Here is a 19,933-nt window from a genome sequence, read left to right on the forward strand (position 1 = left end):
TATCCAATATTCTTCTCTCAAGGTTAAGTCCATACATAGATGAAATTATTGGGGATCATCAGTGTGGGTTTTGACGTAACAGATCAACTACAGATCAGATCATTTGCATTCGTCAGATATCGGAGAAAAAATATGAGTACAATAAGACAGTACATCAGCTGTTCGTAGACTTCAGGAAAGCCTGTGGTTCAGTTAAGAGGAATAAAGTAAAATGAAAGAAATGAATAGCGACTTAAATGGGCAAATGCAGATGCAACGACTGATGAAAAATTACCGAGACAGATTCTGCAATACAGACTATAAGAACGCTTGGGACCAAGGTAGGCCTTGCAAAAGATGGACTGAGTGTATGAGGTCGGAACAGGCTAAATTGTCCATACCTTGAAATGAAGAAGAGTGTTGTTGTTATTTCAATTTACCTGTTACACTTTGCGATGCTAAGAACGAAAAGCGAACAGTTAGCCCAGGAGCAGCAATCTAGCTCTATGGCCGTGAGCTGCCCCTTTCGAAACCCACCTGGGAACATCGGATAATCTTCAATGATAGTTTTTCTTTGTTTCACTGCGTCCCTCCAAAAATGAAGGGGCAGTGTCTAGATCGGGTCACTGCCTTCTAAACCCTTTCGAATCCTTTACTGATGGGCCACCATTTTGTACTTTAGCTCCTGGCAGCGCCGGTGAGTAAAGCTCAGTGTCGAGGAAAGAAATCTTGGTGTTCGGTTTTTCATATGGATTATAGGTTAAAAATTAAACTGTTGTTGATTTCTAACATTTCACGCGTCAGAATCAATTTTACAAACACTAGCCTTCTGCAATATTTGGGAACGACGATAACAAATCAAAACCTGATTCAGGAGGAAATTAAGAGGACATTAAACTCGGGTAATGCTTGCTACCATTCAGTCCAGAGCTTTTGTCTTCTCGTCTGTTGTCCAAAAACATTACGATTAGAAAACGCAAAGCTATAATTTTGCCTGTGGTTCTGTATGGGTGTGAAACTTGGTCTCTGATATTGAGGGAGGAACATGGACTGAGGGTGTGTGAGAACAGGGTGTTGAGATATTTGGACCGAAGAGGGATGAAGTGATAGGAGGCTGGAGAAAACTGCATAATGAGGAGCTTCATAACTTGTACTCTTCTCCAAGTGTAATTAGAATGATCAAGTCAAGGAGGATGAGGTGGGCAGGGCATGTAGCACGAGTGGGGGAGAAGAGAAATACATATGACATTTTAGTGGGGAAACTGGAAGGAAGAAGACCATTAGGAAAACCAAGACGTAGGTGTATAGATAATATTAAAATTGATCTTAGAGAAACAGGATGCGGTGGCATGGACTGGATTGTTCTTGTTCGCGAGAGGTACCAGTGGAGGGCTCTTGTGAACAGGTAACGAACTTTAGCGTTCCATAAAACGCTGGGAAGTTCTTGTGTAGCTGCACAATTGGCGTCTTCTCAAGAAGGGCTCAGCTCCATGGAACTACTTAGTTCGATTTCTGCGGAAGTGTGAAATTATTTGCTTGTTCCAATCCTTCTAATTGCATCAATACATTATAAATTCTTCTGACTTTTGTGCCTGAAATATTGCACATCACAGTCTTCTTCAGTACAGGGAGCCTACCAGAGAGGCCACGCGTTTATATGAAATTTACTGCTGCTTAGAATTCTGTGTGCTACCGCGTATATATTTCTCGATAATCCATTTCCTTTTGTCCATTCCCACCGTTACGCATCGCCGGCCTCTCTCTCTCTCTCTCTCTCTCTGCCATACACGCGACGAGTGTTCTAGGTAACTGATGTTTCCTGTGTTACCGACTGAAGCACCGAATGCTAAGACTAATAGCTGTAGTAAAAAAAAAACGCTATTCCTCTAACAGTCCGTGGAGGCCCATAGTGTTCTGAGACGTCGAGGTTCCCATATTTTCTAGATAATCGTTTCACAGATGCCGGTGAGGTCAGCCTTACCCGCCGACCGCCCTTACCCAAAGGAAGATTACTGGTGCTTATTTCTGTTAGAGGCTGAGTCGAACCGTGCATCATAGTGCGGCTGGAAAGATTAAGTCAATTGAAAAATCAATTGACCTCATCGGGAACCGAAGCCGCGACCTTCGTGCTTGCAGCATAGTGCCTCAACTGACTACGTTACCGCGTGCCCTTATAAGACAATCTGCATCACAATAAAATTTTCATAGATTTTGTTGAAACGGTTATGGTAATGACATAGGTACGTATCTCTGTTCAAAACACAAACCTTTGTAAAGCCAAGGTTTAGCTGAATTAAATTCAATTTACACGCGTTAGTACACATATGAAGCACAGTGAGGACTAAAACTGTTTAACTACCCAGAGACCGCTAAGCAAAACTATCCTTGAAATAAGTAAAATTTAATTAAACATGCGCACCTTTAACGTTAGTGCTCTACGTTAAAGTCTGTGTAAGGGCTCTCAAAATATTGTCACGGATTTCTTTAGAAGCTTGAGTGACATTGAAGTTAAAATAGGCAAATGAATTGGCAGACATGAATTAAGCGCATCTGCCATGCCGAATTTTGCTTGCATGGGGCACTTTTACGTAGGGACAGGCACAGCTTTAGTAATTTTTTACTTTTTGAAGTGTGCCTGAAACAAACTTTACACTTGCTGAGCCACACGGCTTTGGGAAAGTGCGGAGGCACGTGTGGGCATGCGCGGGGGCGTTCATATAGCTTGGTGTTCATATCTGCAAGTTTAAGTTGCTGGATTCAAACCACTTCTAACTAGTTAAACCTACTAAATGTCACGGTATAAGGGCCATAATGAACAGATCAGAATGATTTTTTTTCAGCATGACACTAACTCATTTGGCCTGCATCAGGAATCTTTATAGATATCTAGATATTTGTCCCATAGAATATCATTCTATTTATTTATATGAGTATCTTGAAGCTAGATATTCTTGTACCCCACACTGGATTTCAGAGCCTATCAACATAAGAGCGAATGAAGCTTGTTGGGTTGAGGTTCTGTCCTCTGGGCTATAAGGGCTTGTACTTCGGAGAGAGTTTATTTCTTGACTTTCACAAGATATTTTTCTCCGAAACGTCGGGTTCTCTCAGAAAAGCTTCGCGTTTTAACCTAGAACTTCCATGTATTTTATTATTGTTTAAAATAATTATGACAGTAAATCCTCGTTAATCCGGTTACAGTTAATTCGGATATGTGATAATTCTGATCGAAATATGAAAAATAAAAAATTCTGTTTACATACATTAAAAGACTCGTGACATTTAGGAAGGCAGATGATTCTGTTGGGACAAAGCTTGACAGTTTCTTGAAACCTGCATTATCACGTTCTGAGTCTTCTGTCGATGAATATATGTAGTGTTCTTCACAGTTATCAAATAAAGGCTCTATAGTAACATTTCTATTCATTTTCATCAGCACTTCTCATATCATTAAATTTGCCATTTATTTCTGTTCTTTTTCTTTTTTTGTTTTGCTTTTAGGGCTACATTTTCCTCCGTTAATATAAATTGTCACTTCCCCCCCCCCTTGGAACTACAGCCCCAGTGGGCCTAGGCCTACCTCCATGAACTCCGCTCACTTCGGTTTTTCTAGATCTTACACATTCGGTAGGACTCCTTGGGCGAGTGATCAGATCGTCGCAAGGCCTCAACCTGTAGGCAAACACAGAAAAACGCACACAAACATCCATGCCCTGAGTGGGATTCGAACCCACGATCCAAGCTTCCGAGCGAGCGAAGACAGTGCATGCCCGAATTGTCACTTAGTCCCGAATAATTTGCACTATATATTTTATTAAATTTTCCAGTCATTTTTGTTCTAAGGTTTCTTTTTGTCTTTTCGAGCTATCTTTCGCTTCATCAATCCGGAGACCTTCCCAATTTAATCAGGATTATCGAGGGTTTACTGCACTCTGGGTAATCTGAGATTTTCTCCGGTTCGTGTAACGCATCTACGAGGACGACATGTGGTCTCGTCTGACGACGAAAACAGATTGAATGATGGGGCACGGCTTGCTTTTAGCTCTCGCGTGATTTGCTTTGTGAGCCGGGCGCCTTCTCACACGAACTGGTCAATTAACTTGAGATCTGCTGTTCTGACGGCTGTGTACATGAAGAGTGCTTGTTGTGGGATGTGATTCCGTGCAGTTTGGTAGATCGATAGCAGCCTTCAAGAGAACCAAGTTGTCACTAATCTTACGGTAAAAGAATAATGAGAACCACGCTGCAGGTATAATGAGCGCGTTACTAACGTTTCGAAAAGCCTGCTGCCTCCATCCAAAGGATAGAAGTGTGAGGGGCGTAATGTGAACTTGGAAGCAGCAGTTACCAACGTTACATATGAATCTGGTAACCTAGTGTAGAAAATTTTTTTCTGAAAACAATTGAAGCAAGTTCCTTCTAAAATTTGAAATATATCTACTTTGATTAAACGGCGTCATAGACCGGACTACAGCAATGTTAATTTTATTAGCTCTTTAAGCCCAGAATTTCATTCGAATATTAATTACATCATCAGTTTCTCTCTGACAGAAAACACACTGCATCTCTGTTACAAAGAAAAATCTGTTAACTCCGTGTAGGGGGAAAAAATGTGCTGTGGGTAGAGTTCACAGTTTCTCAATGTTAAAGCAGGTGGTACGTATAGTAACCATTATGCTCTGAAAGTTTATCTGTGTAGCGCAACTCACCGACACGCGAAACATAGTGGGAACCAAGAAATATCCATCACAATAGTCCACTGCTATGGAGAATGGCGGCGCCGAGATGTTCCTCAGCGTCTTCATGGCTGCCAGAACGATGACGCTGAACGTCGTGGTGCCCAGAAGTGAAACAGCGTCGTATCCTGTATGGTGGTCCAGCAACTTCCACGCACCACGCCACGAATTGACGCAGACGAATCCGAAAAGCACTGTGTAGATCCGAGACGCGATGTAATAGGAGAGTCTATGGTGGTCGGGGTGGAAACACCTGGTCATCGGTGTCTGAATCAGCGTGAATATGATGTGTCCAAGGTAACCGATAGCAGCCGACACCCACGAACTGTAAATGTGTTGGTGTGGAAACACGTAGTGATCCATGACCATCCAAGTACCGCGCCAGTATCCGACAACGGCAGGAGAAACCAGAAGCGCAGACAGCAATGTATCGACGATGGACAAGAACTTGTAATGGCTCCTTTTGGAGCCTTTGAAGGCATCAGATATACCGGCGGTGCTTCCTCTCATGGCTGACCGTCGGTCAAGGAGCGTCTGACCTCTCCGAGAACAACTACACGTTGCTCACTGTTGTGGCCATTTTGATTGCCATCAACAATATACACGGCCAGCATGCCCAGCACTTGTGCGCGCCGTGCAAGTGGGCTCCTCCACCCACCTACATCGCCTCTGTGTCTGTCTGTCTGTGTCGTCCCCCTACTCTCCTAAATGCAAATCGCCCCTCCCACTGAAAGTGCACGACAGACCATGCGATGGAGTGGTGTAGGTCTGAGCGTAGGATAATTTGTCTGCAGCTGGGCTCTCATTCACTTGGTGCGCTGCGGTTGGGCTCTTCTTCTGTCCGTCTGTCGCGCTTTCAGATTGTTCCGAGGCGTGTGAATGTACCCCACTCGAACACAGTACAGTTCATTCAATATGTCACACACTGACACTCTGAAAATGTTAATGGTTACTATAGTTACCACCTGCTTCAGCATTTAAACATTTACATTTTGTTGACATACAGTATTTGTGTCTTAGTTATGAATATCGCAGTAAAAGAGCGGCTATTTCTCTAAGCAGCAATAGCCAGTCGTTTTATTGATGGGGGCGCAATAAGTTTTCTGTGAGGTACGAGCTGCGCTTTAAAATAGTGCTAGATAAACCTTGGGCTCCAGTGCCGGACAGCAGGTTACAAGACAACATGCGGAAGCTCTTGCGAGAGTCCAGCTCTCGTAAGATTTTCTTTGCTTTTCTTTGGTCAGAGAGCAAATGCTTGGATGAATGTATAAGGGGTGGGCCTTCCTGGCCCTTGCACCGCGACCACAGTGATCTATTGTGCCTGAGCAAATGCTTAATTCGTACCTAAATTCTAAGTTTCACTGCAAGGTTCACATGGAGCCCTCCCAATGATAACATAAAAATTCAACCATAAAAAACCCTCCACATATTAATGTCAAAATTGAACCCTAAAGTAGCCCTCCAAATATTAACAAAAATTCAATCCTAAATGCCCCCCCCCCAATATTAACATCAACATTCCATCCTAAAGTAGCCATCCCAATATTAACAAAAAATTCAATCCTAAAATAGCCCTCCCAATATTAACAAAAAATATAATCCTAAAGGAGCCCTCGCAATTCATTCATTCATCAGTAATCTGTCAGATGACAGGTCCACAGCCTCTTCCAAAACAGTTTCTCCACTTAATGCGATCTTCTGTTTTTGGAAAGAGACTATCCAGGAATAGTGATAATGTGGTAGTTTTTCCATTTGCTTTCCACATCGCAGTACAACAGCCGTTCAAACCACTCTGGTCACGCCTGTTGCTATACGAACTTGAACCATCTCGAGCATCATTTTCTCTGTGCTTCAAGTCGCCGCTGATGACGCTGCTTCCGGCATCTGTTTTCGGTGTCTCTCTTCGTCTGATGCCTACCCTTTGACCTGTCCAGCAAGGGAGGCCCTGCCAGTAGCTACGCTACCGCTGGTATAGCTCTCAGGGTCCTTGGCATACTCAAACACCCTCACCACGATAAGGTGGAGACACCAACGAGGGGCCCTCGCAATATTACCAAAAAATTCAATCCCAATGTTAACATCAAAATTCTACCCTAAAGTAGCCATCTCAGCATTAAAATCATAATCCCACTTAATACAAACTTCCCAATATTATTAGAAAACTTTGTATTTAACTCAGTAAAGATCCTGCCCAAATTCTTTCCCTTCCTCATAACACAAATATCCTAATTTCGTCTCATTACCCTCATCATTTCCCAACGATTTTCCTTCTTTCCTACAGACCTTTACTAGAAGTGCGAGCGGTCTGTGACGGGGAACCCCCTGTTCCCAATCTTGGAATGAAGCGTGACTCACCATCCGCGTCTATCCACAGTCTCTTCTCCACACTACAAACAGAGCATTTCGGTAGTGACTAACCACTTTTTGCAGCATTCCACATCCCGGAAGGTCGCGAGTTCGGTTCCCGATGAGGTCCTTAGACATTTCAATTGAACCTAATCCTTCCAGCCCTACTATGGCCCTGGGGTCGACTCAGCCTCTAACAGAAATAAGTACCAGGAACCTTCATGCGGGTAAAGGGAGGCCGGTGCGTAAGGCTGAAAACCTCACCGCTATCTGTGAGCTGATCGTCTAGAAAATGTTGGAGTCTCGATGTCTCACAACCCCATATGCCTCCACAGCCTACTGCAGACATAGCTTTACTTTTATAACTTTATAATGAACTATTCATATTGTAGCATGTAGACCCGTTGCTGGGCAACGACCGCGAGATAAGCAAATATACAAGCGCTTTTGCCGAGTAACGGCTTCGCAAACAAACATGTTCCTACAGAAAAGATTGAACTACAATAATGACGAGCAGTGTTTTCTATGCGGTCCATGCCGAGATGTTATAACCAGTTGAGATTGGAGGCCCTGCGAGGAGTAGAAGGAGACGAAAAGGGAACCCAATACCGGGGGTATATCCGGGCCACCCTGTTCTTGGGGGACATTACCACGGGGACCTAGGCCGCCAGGTTTGGGGAGTCTCAAATCTCAGACAGTAAAATGTGGTCATGAGTCCTCCGGGACATGGACCTGAAAATAATTGCGCTGGCGAGGACCAGCAGCAGTTGAAAACGACAGACCAAACCTCTCGTTAGAGAAGATGGTAAATGAGGTCTATGACTGCAAATGTTCAGTTAGAAAATAAAAAATTACTGGTCGTGAGTCTCAAGGGGCTTGTCGCCAAGACGAACTGATTGGCGGTAAATCGCCAGTCGTAAAGTGACTTTAACTCTGACTCTGGCTCTGGCCGAACTGAAAAATCCAGTGACCTCATCGGGAATCGAAACTGCGACCTCCTGGTTTGTAGCATAGTGAAGATGGTACCTACAAAAACATACGGCGTCACATCTCAGCAGATGGTGACATTAATTTCTGTGTTCACAGAGCCAGCCATATTGTAAAATTAATGCTTAAATAATAAGATAAATGTAACGAAATTTTAGGTTATTACATTTTGATTGGTGAGTTCTGGGCTAACGTAAGTAACGACTGTTTCCCCTGATATTCGGCAACCCTTCCTACGTGTGTGTTCTAGTGGACGTCTGCTGGCGGGGTCAGTGGTTACTGCAGATACTGCTCGCTTTAACATAAAACACTGCGTTATTCCAACGCGGTTTATTTGCTTCGTATGAATTTCAGAATAAACAACAAATATTTCTCTAAACTTCATTCCTAGCCTCTGTTCCTTATTTGTAGCCTACTTCTCTACTTTGAAAAACGAAAGTAGGCTTATGCGATCTCCATGCTTTCTGTGTGTCTCTGAATCCCAACGTATTAACTACTTCACCCCTGAAGCAACATTTATGGAACTCCGTATGTATATCATGGCAACTGAGCCCTTCATAAATCCCTCCCATTATCCCATGTGGCTGTATGCTTATCCATCCTACCGTTGCTAGGCAACGGCTTGGTAATCACGTTCCCGCTGCCACGAATACACGTAACAATGTAAGAATTGTTTCACGCGTGTTCTATGAGTCTGTCTGTGAACCCCCCTATCACTGCTAGCTAACAGCAAGGTAAAGATGTTTCCAGCCGTTCACGGTAGCCGAGCGGTCTAAGGCACATACTGTCTTCGCTCGCTTGGAAACCGGGATCGTGGGTTCGAACCCCACTCAGAGCATGGATGTTTAGTTTGTGTACAGGTAGAGGCCTTGCGACGAGCTGATCACCCGCCGAACGAGTCCTACCGAATGTGTAAAATCAAGAAAAACCGAAGTGAACGGAGAAGTTCATGGAGGTAGACCTCGGCCCACTGGGGCTGTAGTACCAAGGGGGGGGGAGATATTTCCACAGCAACGAAGAATTGTTGAAGGCGTCGTTTTCTGTGTGCTCCATGTCGAGTCAGAAGGGAAGCAGGTGACTGGTTCCTCTCAGAACTTCTTGTCTTTAACGCAGACGCAGTGTGTTTCCCGTGAGGCAACTGAGGTTTTTAATGTTGGTGTAATGAATTTTATGCTTCCAAGTGTTAATGAAGTAACGCGGAGACCTGACCTAACGATATCGCATTACCTACGCATTTCGGAAGCAACTCGTGCTCAGTAAATTTCCGCAGTTGTGCTGAATGTAAACTTGCTGTTGCTGACGACAGTAACACCACTACTACTGCTTCTGTCACTGCTGCCAACCGCACAGACATTAGCGCTTGTACCTTACTATAACGAAATATATCTCCACATAAATCGCTTCCGTCTCAGACAGATTTCCGTCTAAACAGTTTCCTACTTTACAGGTTTGTGTGTTACAGTTTCCCACACTGCCCCTTTTAAACGTCTTTCATAACAAAGAATTGAGAGGAGGTTCTAAACAAACAGACACCATGGAACTGAGTCCTTCTTGGGAAGCCGTCAGTCACTTAGCATCTCAAGAATATTATGGGACCTCAAGGTTCAATACTGTGTTCACAACAGCCTGAGCCAGATCAATCCTGTCCATCCCATCCTGCCTTTCCAAGATTCATTTTAGCAATACCCTTCCACCTGTGTCTAGGTACTACTAGTGTTTTCTTTCCTTCTGGCTTTCCCACGAAATCCTATATTCATTCTTCTTCTTCCTCCCCACGAGATCTAAATGCCCTGTCCATCTCACCATCCTTGACTTGATCATTCTAATTATACTTGGAGAAGAGTACAAGCTATGAAGCTCCTCGTTATGCAGTTTTCTCCAACCTCCTGTCACTTCATTCATCTTCGATCCAAATATTCTCCTCAGCACCCTGTTCTCAAACACCCTCGGTCTATGTTCCTCCCTTAATATTAGAGACTAAGTTTTGTACCCATGCAGAAGCACAGGCAAAATTGTAGTTTTTTTATTTTCTGATTTTTTACGTTTTCAAACAGCTCACGAGGCGATAAATTTCTGATCTGAATGGTAGCAAGCATTACTTGAATTCACTGGAGTCAGGATAGCTCACTTGGTATAACTACAGATGTGCAAGATTTTTCTCTTCTCCACAGCGCCCAGACCGGTTAAGGGGCCAACCCACCCTCCTATAAAATGAGTATGTGGGCTCTTTCCCTGGGGTTAAAGCCTAAGGTACGAGAAGCTGACCACTTACCTTTACGTGATGACGAGGAGCTAATGGAGCTTATACCTCCATTCCCCTGTATGTTTCCATGGCGTAGTGCATAACTAATTAAGCACATGGACAAATATATCTTTCTCATATAAACATTTTTCTGTAGAATAAGTTTCAGGGCTACAGCGAACACTTAACTGCAATTACGAGATATCTTAACTACAGAGCTTGTGGCTGCTCAGAACGATGCATGTAATTTGAGGAAACTGACGCTACGAAGGTGCGAAGTAAAGATTCCAATCAACGCGTCTGCATTCGGCGGGCAGGTCACGCTCATGACATGAGCCGAACAACTTACCGAAGTCCGAAACATGGTGGGGAATGTAAATCCCGGCTCCAGGCCGTCCACGTCGATGTTAAACGGCGACGTGTTGATATTCCTCAGCGTCTTCATGGCGGACAATATGGCCAAGCTGACGAGAGTCACAGCGATGACAGGGCCGATCTGTCGGCCTGAGTACTCGTCCATCATGATCCAAGCGCCGCGCCAGTGAGAGATACAGGCGATGCCGAACACCCACGTGTACGTCCTCGAGACGACGAACAGGATCACAGGGGATGACCTCATACATTTCTCTCTCGTCCTGCTGAAGTAGTCTTGGAGGATGTCCTTCAGCAGAGCGAACATGAAGTGCAGGATGGTTCCTGTGAGGAAGCAGGTCCACCACGGAACGCGGTGGTACTCCGCCAGCATCCACGTGCCCCTCCATTGCCCGATGACCAGAGGAGTCACCAGTACTATTGTCACTATCAAGTCCACCGTCTGAATGTGGAGCTTGACGCCACACACCGAGATGCTCTTCCTTACCCTGCCAGTGTCTGACTCTACAATGTTCAGTACTGGTGTATAGTCGACAAGATGCTTGGGAAATTGCGGCCTCACGTTTCCGTTGTCATCGTCGTGGTCTCTCGTCATTATTTGGAGTCACTGGTTTTATTTCCTTCTTGTACTCTCCTGCGTTAATATTTTGCGCATAGACTTTCTTCTCCGTCTTGAGGATCCTCCGTCGGGCTCGCGGTGCGGGACGGGCCGCATAAATATTGGTCCTCTCGAGCTGCTGAAAACAAAGTGTGCCTGTGTTAGTAAAGGTGAACGGCTGCCGTAACGCGAGTAGATCCATATCAGTAGTTAGGGGGAGCCACGGTAGCCTACTTGGTTGAGGCACTATGCTACAAGCCAAGAGGTCGCGGGTTCGATTCCCGATTAGTTCAATGGAATTTTTAATTGATGTAATCCTTCCAGCCGCACTATGGCCCTGGGGTCGACTCAGCCTCTAACAGAAATGAGTACCAGGAAACTTCCTGGGAGTAAAGGGCGGTCGATGAGTGAGGCTGACAACCTCACCGCCATCTGCGAACAGACTTGTAAAAAAAGAACTGGTCCATACACTAGCTCGTAGTTTGCTTTTTTTAGTTCCTTTGGGGGGGGGTGAGACTGAGTCTGCTTTGTACATCGGTTACTTTGCCTGTTGTACCAGCCCCGGATGATAGATGAGTATGGAGCAGACTGTGGAATGAGAATTGGCAGGGGAAAAGGAAGTACTCGAAAACCGGTCTCATCGTTATTTTCAATGCCACAAATCCACATGACCTGACGTGGGATCGAATTCGAGCAGCAGAGGTGAGAAGCCTGAGCTATGGCACGACCTGTGTCGCACGACATACCCCCAGCACTGTACATGCGTTCTGAGCTCAGCCTGAAACACCATGGCAAATACGCAGAGTGATTCTAAATTATTATCGACATTTCCGTTTACTGGCCACGGAAACCCCGACAATAATTTAGAATCACCCTGCGTATACCGCCTATTTAAGATTGGAATAACTTCGAATTTTACCCCAGAGGAGCCGGAATAGCTCAGTCGGTACTGTGACTAAGCTACGGGCTGAATGACTGAGGTTAATTGGATCGATTCCCGACAGGGACAAAAGTTTATTTTCATCTCCACATTGTCGAAACCGGCTCTGGAACTCACCCAGCCTCTGTACAGTGTGTTCCGGTAACGTTTTCACGGGGATAAAACGACCGGGGGTTGAAGCTGACCCCACACTTCCATCTAGTACCCAAGTTAATGATGCTTGGAGCTATGCCTGCATGTCCTTAACAATGCGATGTATTTTTTCGCATGGTCCTCAGAATAGAAACCTTCTGTACTCCTTGATCCACATTCGGAAGGCGCCGTTTCGTGTCTCGGCTCGGGACTGTCTGTCATACCTCAGTTCCCCCTACAATTTCTTTATGGACATGCTTGAAGTTAGGAAATCTGTGTATAATGTGATTCATTCTTCTATGAAAATTTGTATTCACTCGATTAAACATTTAACGAGTTGGGCGCGAAATTCTTAAATCTTCATTTTATATGCCCACCACTGTTATCAGAACTGGTATGGAAGATAATGCTCCGTAATACTTCCAAATATCAGCGAGTCTGTGTTCTTGCACGCGAACGGACAGAAGGACAGACATGGCGGAGCTAAGAGGTAGAAGTGTGAAATTTTAATAAAACATTCCTCAAAATTTCGTGAGAGTTTCCTTCAATTTATTTTTCTTTTTCATTTCAAAGCCATTATCCTGTGCGGCAATACAGGCTGTCCCAGGAGGAAAGACCAGTATTCCGGGAGGTCACAGTATCGGTCATTCTAAGGGAAAAAGTGTACATGTACATGTGTCCTGTTCCGAACGGTTTCCGAGATACAGCTATTTCACTGCACAGACGAGCAACACGCCATGTCCTCACACGAGTTGCAAAGTGCATTGATGTTGGCGGTGGCATTTTTTGAAATGTATTTTACTAGGTAGACTGTACCAACAGCCGGTCACGGTAGCCGAGCCGTCTAAGGCATATGCTGTCTTCACTCGCTTGGAAACCGGGATCTTGGGTTCGAATCCAACTCAGGGCTTGGATGTTTAATTTGTATGTGTGCGTTTTTCTGTGTTTGTGTACAGGTAGAGGCCTTGCGACGAGCTGATCACCCGCCTAAGGAGTTCTACCGAATGTGTAAGATCTAGAAAAACTGAAGTGAACGGAGAAGTTCATGGAGGTAGGCCTAGGCCCACTGGGGCTGTAGTGCCAATGAAAAAAAAAACTATACCAACTCTGTCACTGGAACAATAAATACTGGCATTAGAAGCAGTACGTAATATCTCTTTCTTATCAGCAGTTCTGGAACTGTACAGTTGAATAGCTCTATCTCTGACACCGTTCGGAATAGGACACATGTACGTGTACACTGTCCTGCTTAGAATGACCGATACTATGACCTCCCAGAATATTGACCTTTCCCTTGGGACATCCTGTATATCAATTATGCAGTTCAAATAAGACGTTAAAGTAATCGAAGCGACAAGCGGTTACCTTATGTTCTGTTTGAAAACGGGAAACGTGAAGCTGTGTTTGATGTCAAACGTAACGAGCCCATGTTCACAGTAGGAGGAAATGCAGTCGGTTCATAATAGCTATTCATATCGTCATGTGATGGAGTGTGACTATAGACGGGGTTTGGGTGGTAATAAAATTTACTGAACCTTTCAACTCATAAATGCAAGTAAGAGCTATGCTCTCACCGTTCTACACATTTAAAAAATCGCTAAAGGACGCACTAGGTCTTCTCAGTCTGTTGCCTCTCGGCGGCTTCCAACGACGGACGTTCCCCTTCCTCTGGATCCCCGAAATGTGCCCATGCCTCAGCTACCAGCTTCTCCCAGCAGTTCTCTAACTAACTCACTAACTCATCAACCAACTCCTCACTAAAAATGGCTGACTCCTAATTTGTTCTGCTTATAAAATCCCGACACGGATCGAAATGTACAACAAAGTGTAGACTTTTGTAGGTTAGAGCATGTAGTACGCATAGCGGTGCTTTAGATTGTTAAGTCAAACGTGTATACGCGTCTGGTGCATGGGAATCAGAGCAAAGTTAGGTTAAGTCTATGGTAAGAGGCAACGGGTAGCTTCTCTTTATGTCATGAAGATGTATGAAGGTTGTGGACTAAACATCCACGTATTCGAGATCATGACTGCATAAAGAGGTGATCTGTAGTATGACACTCTATTCGCTTTATTCCTGAAGATACATCCCTCGCTACCAATGAAATCAGAGCGGGAATAGATAACTACAATTTTGGGGTGCCGAATGTGGCCACTTCGATGTGATCCTTGGTCCGGAAAGCCGAAGATATAATTGAGTAATTCTGTTTATAATCTGTCAGGCCTCTCGCTATAAATGTTTCATATTGACCGAAGCAGTTCTGCCAAACGCATCGCTTTGCATTTCAGTTACTTTTCGCTCCCGGACTAGCGTGAAACCAGCTTGACACATTCGTACGCCTACTCCAGTTCGAAAGCTTAAAAACTGTTTGGATAGTTAACTTTTGTAAAAGGTCCATAGGATTGTGAGACGTCGAGACTCCCACATTTTCTAGACAATCGGCTCACAGATGGCGGTAAGGTTTTCAGCCTCATGCGACGGCCGCCCTTTACCCCAAGGAAGATTCCTGGTACTCATTTCTGTTAGAGACTGAATCGACCCCAGGACAATAGCACGGCTGGAAGGATTATGTAAACTGAAAAATCCAATGACTTCATCGGTACTCGAACTCTGACCTACCGGCTTGCGACACAGCGCCTCAACCAACTACACTACCGCGTGACCCTCCCCCCCTTGCATTTACGGGGTCGTTTTATACGCGGTGCGAGTACTAATTTGAACGGGTGAACTTACGGTAGGACTCGAAACATTGCCGAGGACACCTCGTTGCTGTGTTTGAAGCAGACGGAAGTTTCCATTCTGCAATCCTTCACAAATTAAAGGACCGATCAGACACTTCCCCNCCCCACTTTGTTTCTGTCTTCAATATGAAACTACAGATAAACAAATTTCGTGTCCGACATCCATCTTTGTCTGCTCGCAGTCCGTTTTCTGCTACGGCGGGAATTCGTCACTTCGCGTCATGTGCGTCATATTCACTTCCGGGCATGGACGGATAAATGACGCTCTCGTGACCCGTACTTCTCCGTCAGTGCGTGACACGTGCGTTTCGTCTGTGTGTCGTCCTATGTATGCAGCGGCCCTGCGATTGGTACGTACCGAACGATGAAGAAGGTAAAGATCGATATATATCGATATCTAAATATCACCGCGTGACGTGTCAATATTTTCGTGGGCCTTCCCACCGGGCTAGCGCAGTCGGTATAGCGACCGGCTACTGGCTGGACGACCGAGGAGTCAGAGTTCGATCCCCAGGAGGGTCAAGAATTTTCTCTCCTCCATGTCGTCCAGACCAACTCTGGGGCCCGTCCAACCTCCTATCCAATGAGTACCGGGATCTGTTCCCCCTGGGGTAAAGCGGTCGGTGCGTGAAGCTGACCGTTCACCTGCCAACTAGAATAACAAGTATCTGGAACGAAAATCGAAGCCTGGGCTTCCGTAACGCATTATGAAACCCTCATTATATAAGATCTTCATATACCGGAAGTCTCCGGTTCAATTCCCGGTGACAGACATTCCTCCTCCTCAGTCTGTTGCACCTGCTCACGTTGGTTCGCTCGCGGAATTCTTCTTGTCTTCTACCCTGAAGATTGAGGCTATACGTTCCTCCGAAACGTCGGTTAACACCACATCTACACGGTGCCATATCCCAGAAGACTGCTTCAATCCTCATCCTATTCGTGAGGTCCCGGGTTCCAGTATTGGTCTGAACATCGGGTATCCTGACATTTTACCATGATTTTCCTCAGTCCCACGAGATTGTGCTTAAAATTAAGTCACGACCGCTTCCTTCCACATCCTTTCCGGTTCACTATTCACTGGTCGCCCGTACAATCTACAATTTTGTCAGAGCCATGAGTGCGCCGCTCAGTAGTACACAGATAAAAATGCAGACACAAATGAGAAAGCGTTGGAGGTGACCTGAGAGCAGCAGAAACCAGAAAAAGGTCACGAGAAAGAAGACTTCCGCTATCTGTGTTAAGATTGCGTCACAAATGGAAACTCTCCAACGATAAGGGCCATATTCAGTCAGACCGGGGTTTCAGGATATGGCTTTCCGGATGAATCTCACCTTCAGATGTTGCCTAGCGCCGAATGTTGTGAAATAATGATGGCGATGGGTTAGATTGGATTGTGATGGCACTGGTGGCTCTGTATTTTAAGACATTACTTCTCACTGGCCGCAGTGCCTGGAGAAAATCGCACAATATTCTTAAGTCGGGATATCCGGTGTTCCTGCTGAGATTCGAGTCGGTCACCTCCAAAATATGGGCCAGAAGCATTATTAACTGAGTCAGCGTGCTCGGTAACGCCTGGACAAAATCGTATGTTTAACGGTGAAATAGCGGGCACGCGGCGCAGCTACGTAACTTCAGAAATCGAATGAAAGGAAGGTGAAATAGAACAAGTTCTGTGATAGATCCCAGTGAATGTGTGATAAGAAGACAAGTTAACAACGAGAGACACGGAACCATGAGAGGTCTGAGGGCATCTGCCCGCTCGAACCTGAATTTGGAGGCAATAGATATGTCTGAAACGTCTGTTAACGACCAGACATCATGCTCATCCAGCAGTTCTCCGCGTTATACAGGAAGTAAATGTTTCGTGTTTTTCTTTTACGTGGAATTTGAGGCCCTGTCTACTACCGTTCTGCTCAACCGAAGACGTCCATACGTCACTCCTATCAGCCACGATGAAACTGTGAATGGCCTAGCGGAATATTAGGATCGCAAAGTGTTTAAAATATCACGATCATCACGGAATAACAAAACGTTAAATACAAAGCAATTTGCTTGTAGTCTCATTGAAGGCACAGGACACAGTGTCAGGCTACCCGCGTCTTCAAAATGCAATATACTCGTAAGTTTCAAGCCTGCCATTTGCACTCCGCTCCCCTCCCCTTAACCCCGCAGCTCTTGTCTGATGCACTACGTTTTTATTACTGGCTACTTAATAACGCTATCGCATGTGATAACAGCAATACCACAATCAGGCGTTTTCTAAATAATATTGTGACATGACTCCTGAAAGGCGAAATGGCGGAGCCCGAGTGACGGTCGTTGCTAGGGAATGGCTCCATGGCGGTGATTTAGGAGAGTATGGAATTAGCATAACTCCATGATCGAATCTAGCAGACTTTCTGAGAGCCGTCAATGTGGCAACAATGCTTGATAGCCTCGCTGCGCGCTGAGCACGCCGAAGTATCGTGACCGCTCGGTTTAGAAACTGTGCTCCATTATTGAAACGAAATTTCGGCCGGAACTGAATCTTCGCAGTGTTGCCACTGCATCTTTCAATGATTTCAATTATTCCTTATTGACAATACATCCTAGTGTCCTTGAAGTCCTTTAGTATGAAGCTCTGGTCTGGGCTACATGTTGAGACGAGTCTGTTGTTATGAAAACTGATTACTGTGACCCACATCGACTGATGCTGACTGAGGAGTGGGCCGATCTTTCGTGGCCTGTGTTCCAAGACTTGGTAAAGCGTATAATTCCTCTGTGGGAAAAATGGTCAAGGATATAAGGCATAGACACTAACTTCATGAAGCAGGGCCATTCTTCAAGGCCGAGAGCCGCTCAGTAGATCAAGGAATGTTTTCTGTTTGTAGAACGCCAATATTCACTTTTATGTTTAAGGAAACCACGTGACTGGCACCTAACATGAACCAATTAAATTCCTCATCCCTCTTTATAATCCATTTTAATATTATGCTCGCGGCAACACTCGAATCTACCGGGAGACATGTCCTTTCGGGGATATAAACCGAAATTATAGGTAGGTGTATAAGGTCGCGCGTTTATTCCCCGATGAAGTCACTGGATTTTTCAATTGACGTAATCCTTCCAGTCGCACTATGGCCCTGGGGTCGACTCAGCCTCTAGCAGAAACGAGTACCAGGAATCACCGCCATCTGCGAGCCGATTGTCTAGAAAATAAAGAAGCCTCGACGTATCACAATCCTGTGGGGCTCCACGGCCTGTTACACGGGTAGCTTCACCTTTACTTTAGAGGAGATAATTTTTAGAAATCTATGATTTGAACTCTTGTAGTGCTCTGTAGGAAATATGAATGCACGAAAACATAGCATCGTAGGCAGTTTCTGGAAGACGTCTGCTACTTCATAAACAACGTTCCTACATTTATTTCAAGTAGATACGTCAGAAAAGGAAAAGAATTAAGTGTACAAATAACAGGACACTCTCAGGATAGCGAGGAGGCCGATGTGTATAAGAAAGTGCTACAGAGGACCGGATGGGCACCGCCTAGGCCTTGGTATTTATAATTATTTTTCACAATAAGAAACCGATAATTTCTTTGTTTTTTAGTCCGAGATATTGCAACAAATCCTTTCTGTAACTTTCATAATAAAATTCTTAATTCTGAAAAATCACATACAAAGTTTTTAGTTACCTAGAAACCGAAATACTTTAGTGTCCACATGGTTGCATGTGCATTACAGTCTCCATCTTGTTTTTGCACAGAATTGTCGCGTGTATATAAACCACTTATTTGCAACCCATCAACAGAAGAATGTAAATGTGAAAAAAGGGAGCCCGAGATGCACATCCACTCAGACTTCCTTTGATAAGAAAGCCAGGTTTCAGCTTTATAGTGCCCGTGGTTACCGAGTCACAACTTTAACACACAAACGCAGAAATGCTGTTACCTTTAGATTTCACGAATGAGACGAGATGACAACAGACTGTGAAATGAATAGCTGAAAGCATTTCTAAACTTTAATCCACTCTTAATTTCTTCGTGAACGCTACCTGCTGAGCATATGAAACTGAAATTTCTGCTCTGTAACCAGTCAAATGTAGGCTGACGTGAAGCCTGCTCAGGGCTGCAGGTGTTGGACGAGTGTGGGGCAATGGCAGGGTTACTATTAGCAAAGAACATCACAAGACACTTGGAGAGAAAGCCGCTCCAGTGCCCATTTGTTCATCACGGATCTCAACATAAAATCACCCGGCACTCAACTCGGGTTGTCTCGAAGAGAAGCCAGCGTATAAGCGACTACACTATGGTACGACCCCTACTCAGCGTAATGAATAGGAATTATAAATAAATCCATTTTCATTACTCACCCTTTTAAATCTGCGTTTCCTTTGAGGTCTGTTCCCAGAAATGCTGGAAATTGTCTTCTCGGCAGCGCACACGCGTCACATTAATACTGGCAGTAGTTCGCACTCACAGCTATGTTATATACGACGGACAGAATTTCTCAGGAAAGAGGCTTTTGGTATTAATGCTATGTGTACACTCCAAACAGACTGCGTCAGCACAGCGTAACAAGCGCTGTGCAATTCTTCTAAATCAATCCGTGAAAAAAGACTGATAAACCGTATATATAGAACATTCTGTTGTAACTGGTGTTTCAGAAACAGTTGACGTTAAAACTGAGACTGTACGAAGAAGTTGCTACGCAACCGATAAACACGACTGTGACCTGTGACCCCTCCTGGCGATAATAGTCCTCTAATCAGTTAAACATCCATTCCACTCCGGTTTGGCACACCATCTCAAGATTATTTGTATAGAATCACATAGCTAATGAGTTGCAGCACCGTGTGGGCTGGGTAAACATTTGTGGTTTAAT

General features: G+C 44.7%; 1 protein-coding gene across 3 annotated transcripts in view; it reads right to left on the reverse strand.

Annotated features, from left to right (window-relative positions):
* LOC111862746 overlaps window positions 1-19,711 on the reverse strand; it is a 33,569-nt gene extending 13,858 nt beyond the window's left edge. Inside the window, exons 1-2 of one of the 3 annotated variants that reach the window (XM_023848395.2) lie at window positions 19,422-19,711; window positions 10,640-11,396 (exon numbers count right to left, since the gene is read on the reverse strand). In XM_023848395.2, the coding sequence (XP_023704163.1) occupies window positions 10,640-11,257 (618 nt within the window). In that variant the 5' untranslated portion in view covers window positions 11,258-11,396; window positions 19,422-19,711. Of the gene's footprint in view, window positions 1-4,688; window positions 5,361-10,639; window positions 11,400-19,421 lie in introns of those variants that run through there. The other 2 variants (XM_023848394.2, XM_023848396.2) reach the window with 2 other exon arrangements.
* Window positions 19,712-19,933: the final 222 nt, after the last annotated feature.

This window comes from Cryptotermes secundus, unplaced genomic scaffold (assembly GCF_002891405.2).
Source record: "Cryptotermes secundus unplaced genomic scaffold, Csec_1.0 scaffold5, whole genome shotgun sequence".
NCBI lineage: Eukaryota > Metazoa > Arthropoda > Insecta > Blattodea > Kalotermitidae > Cryptotermes > Cryptotermes secundus.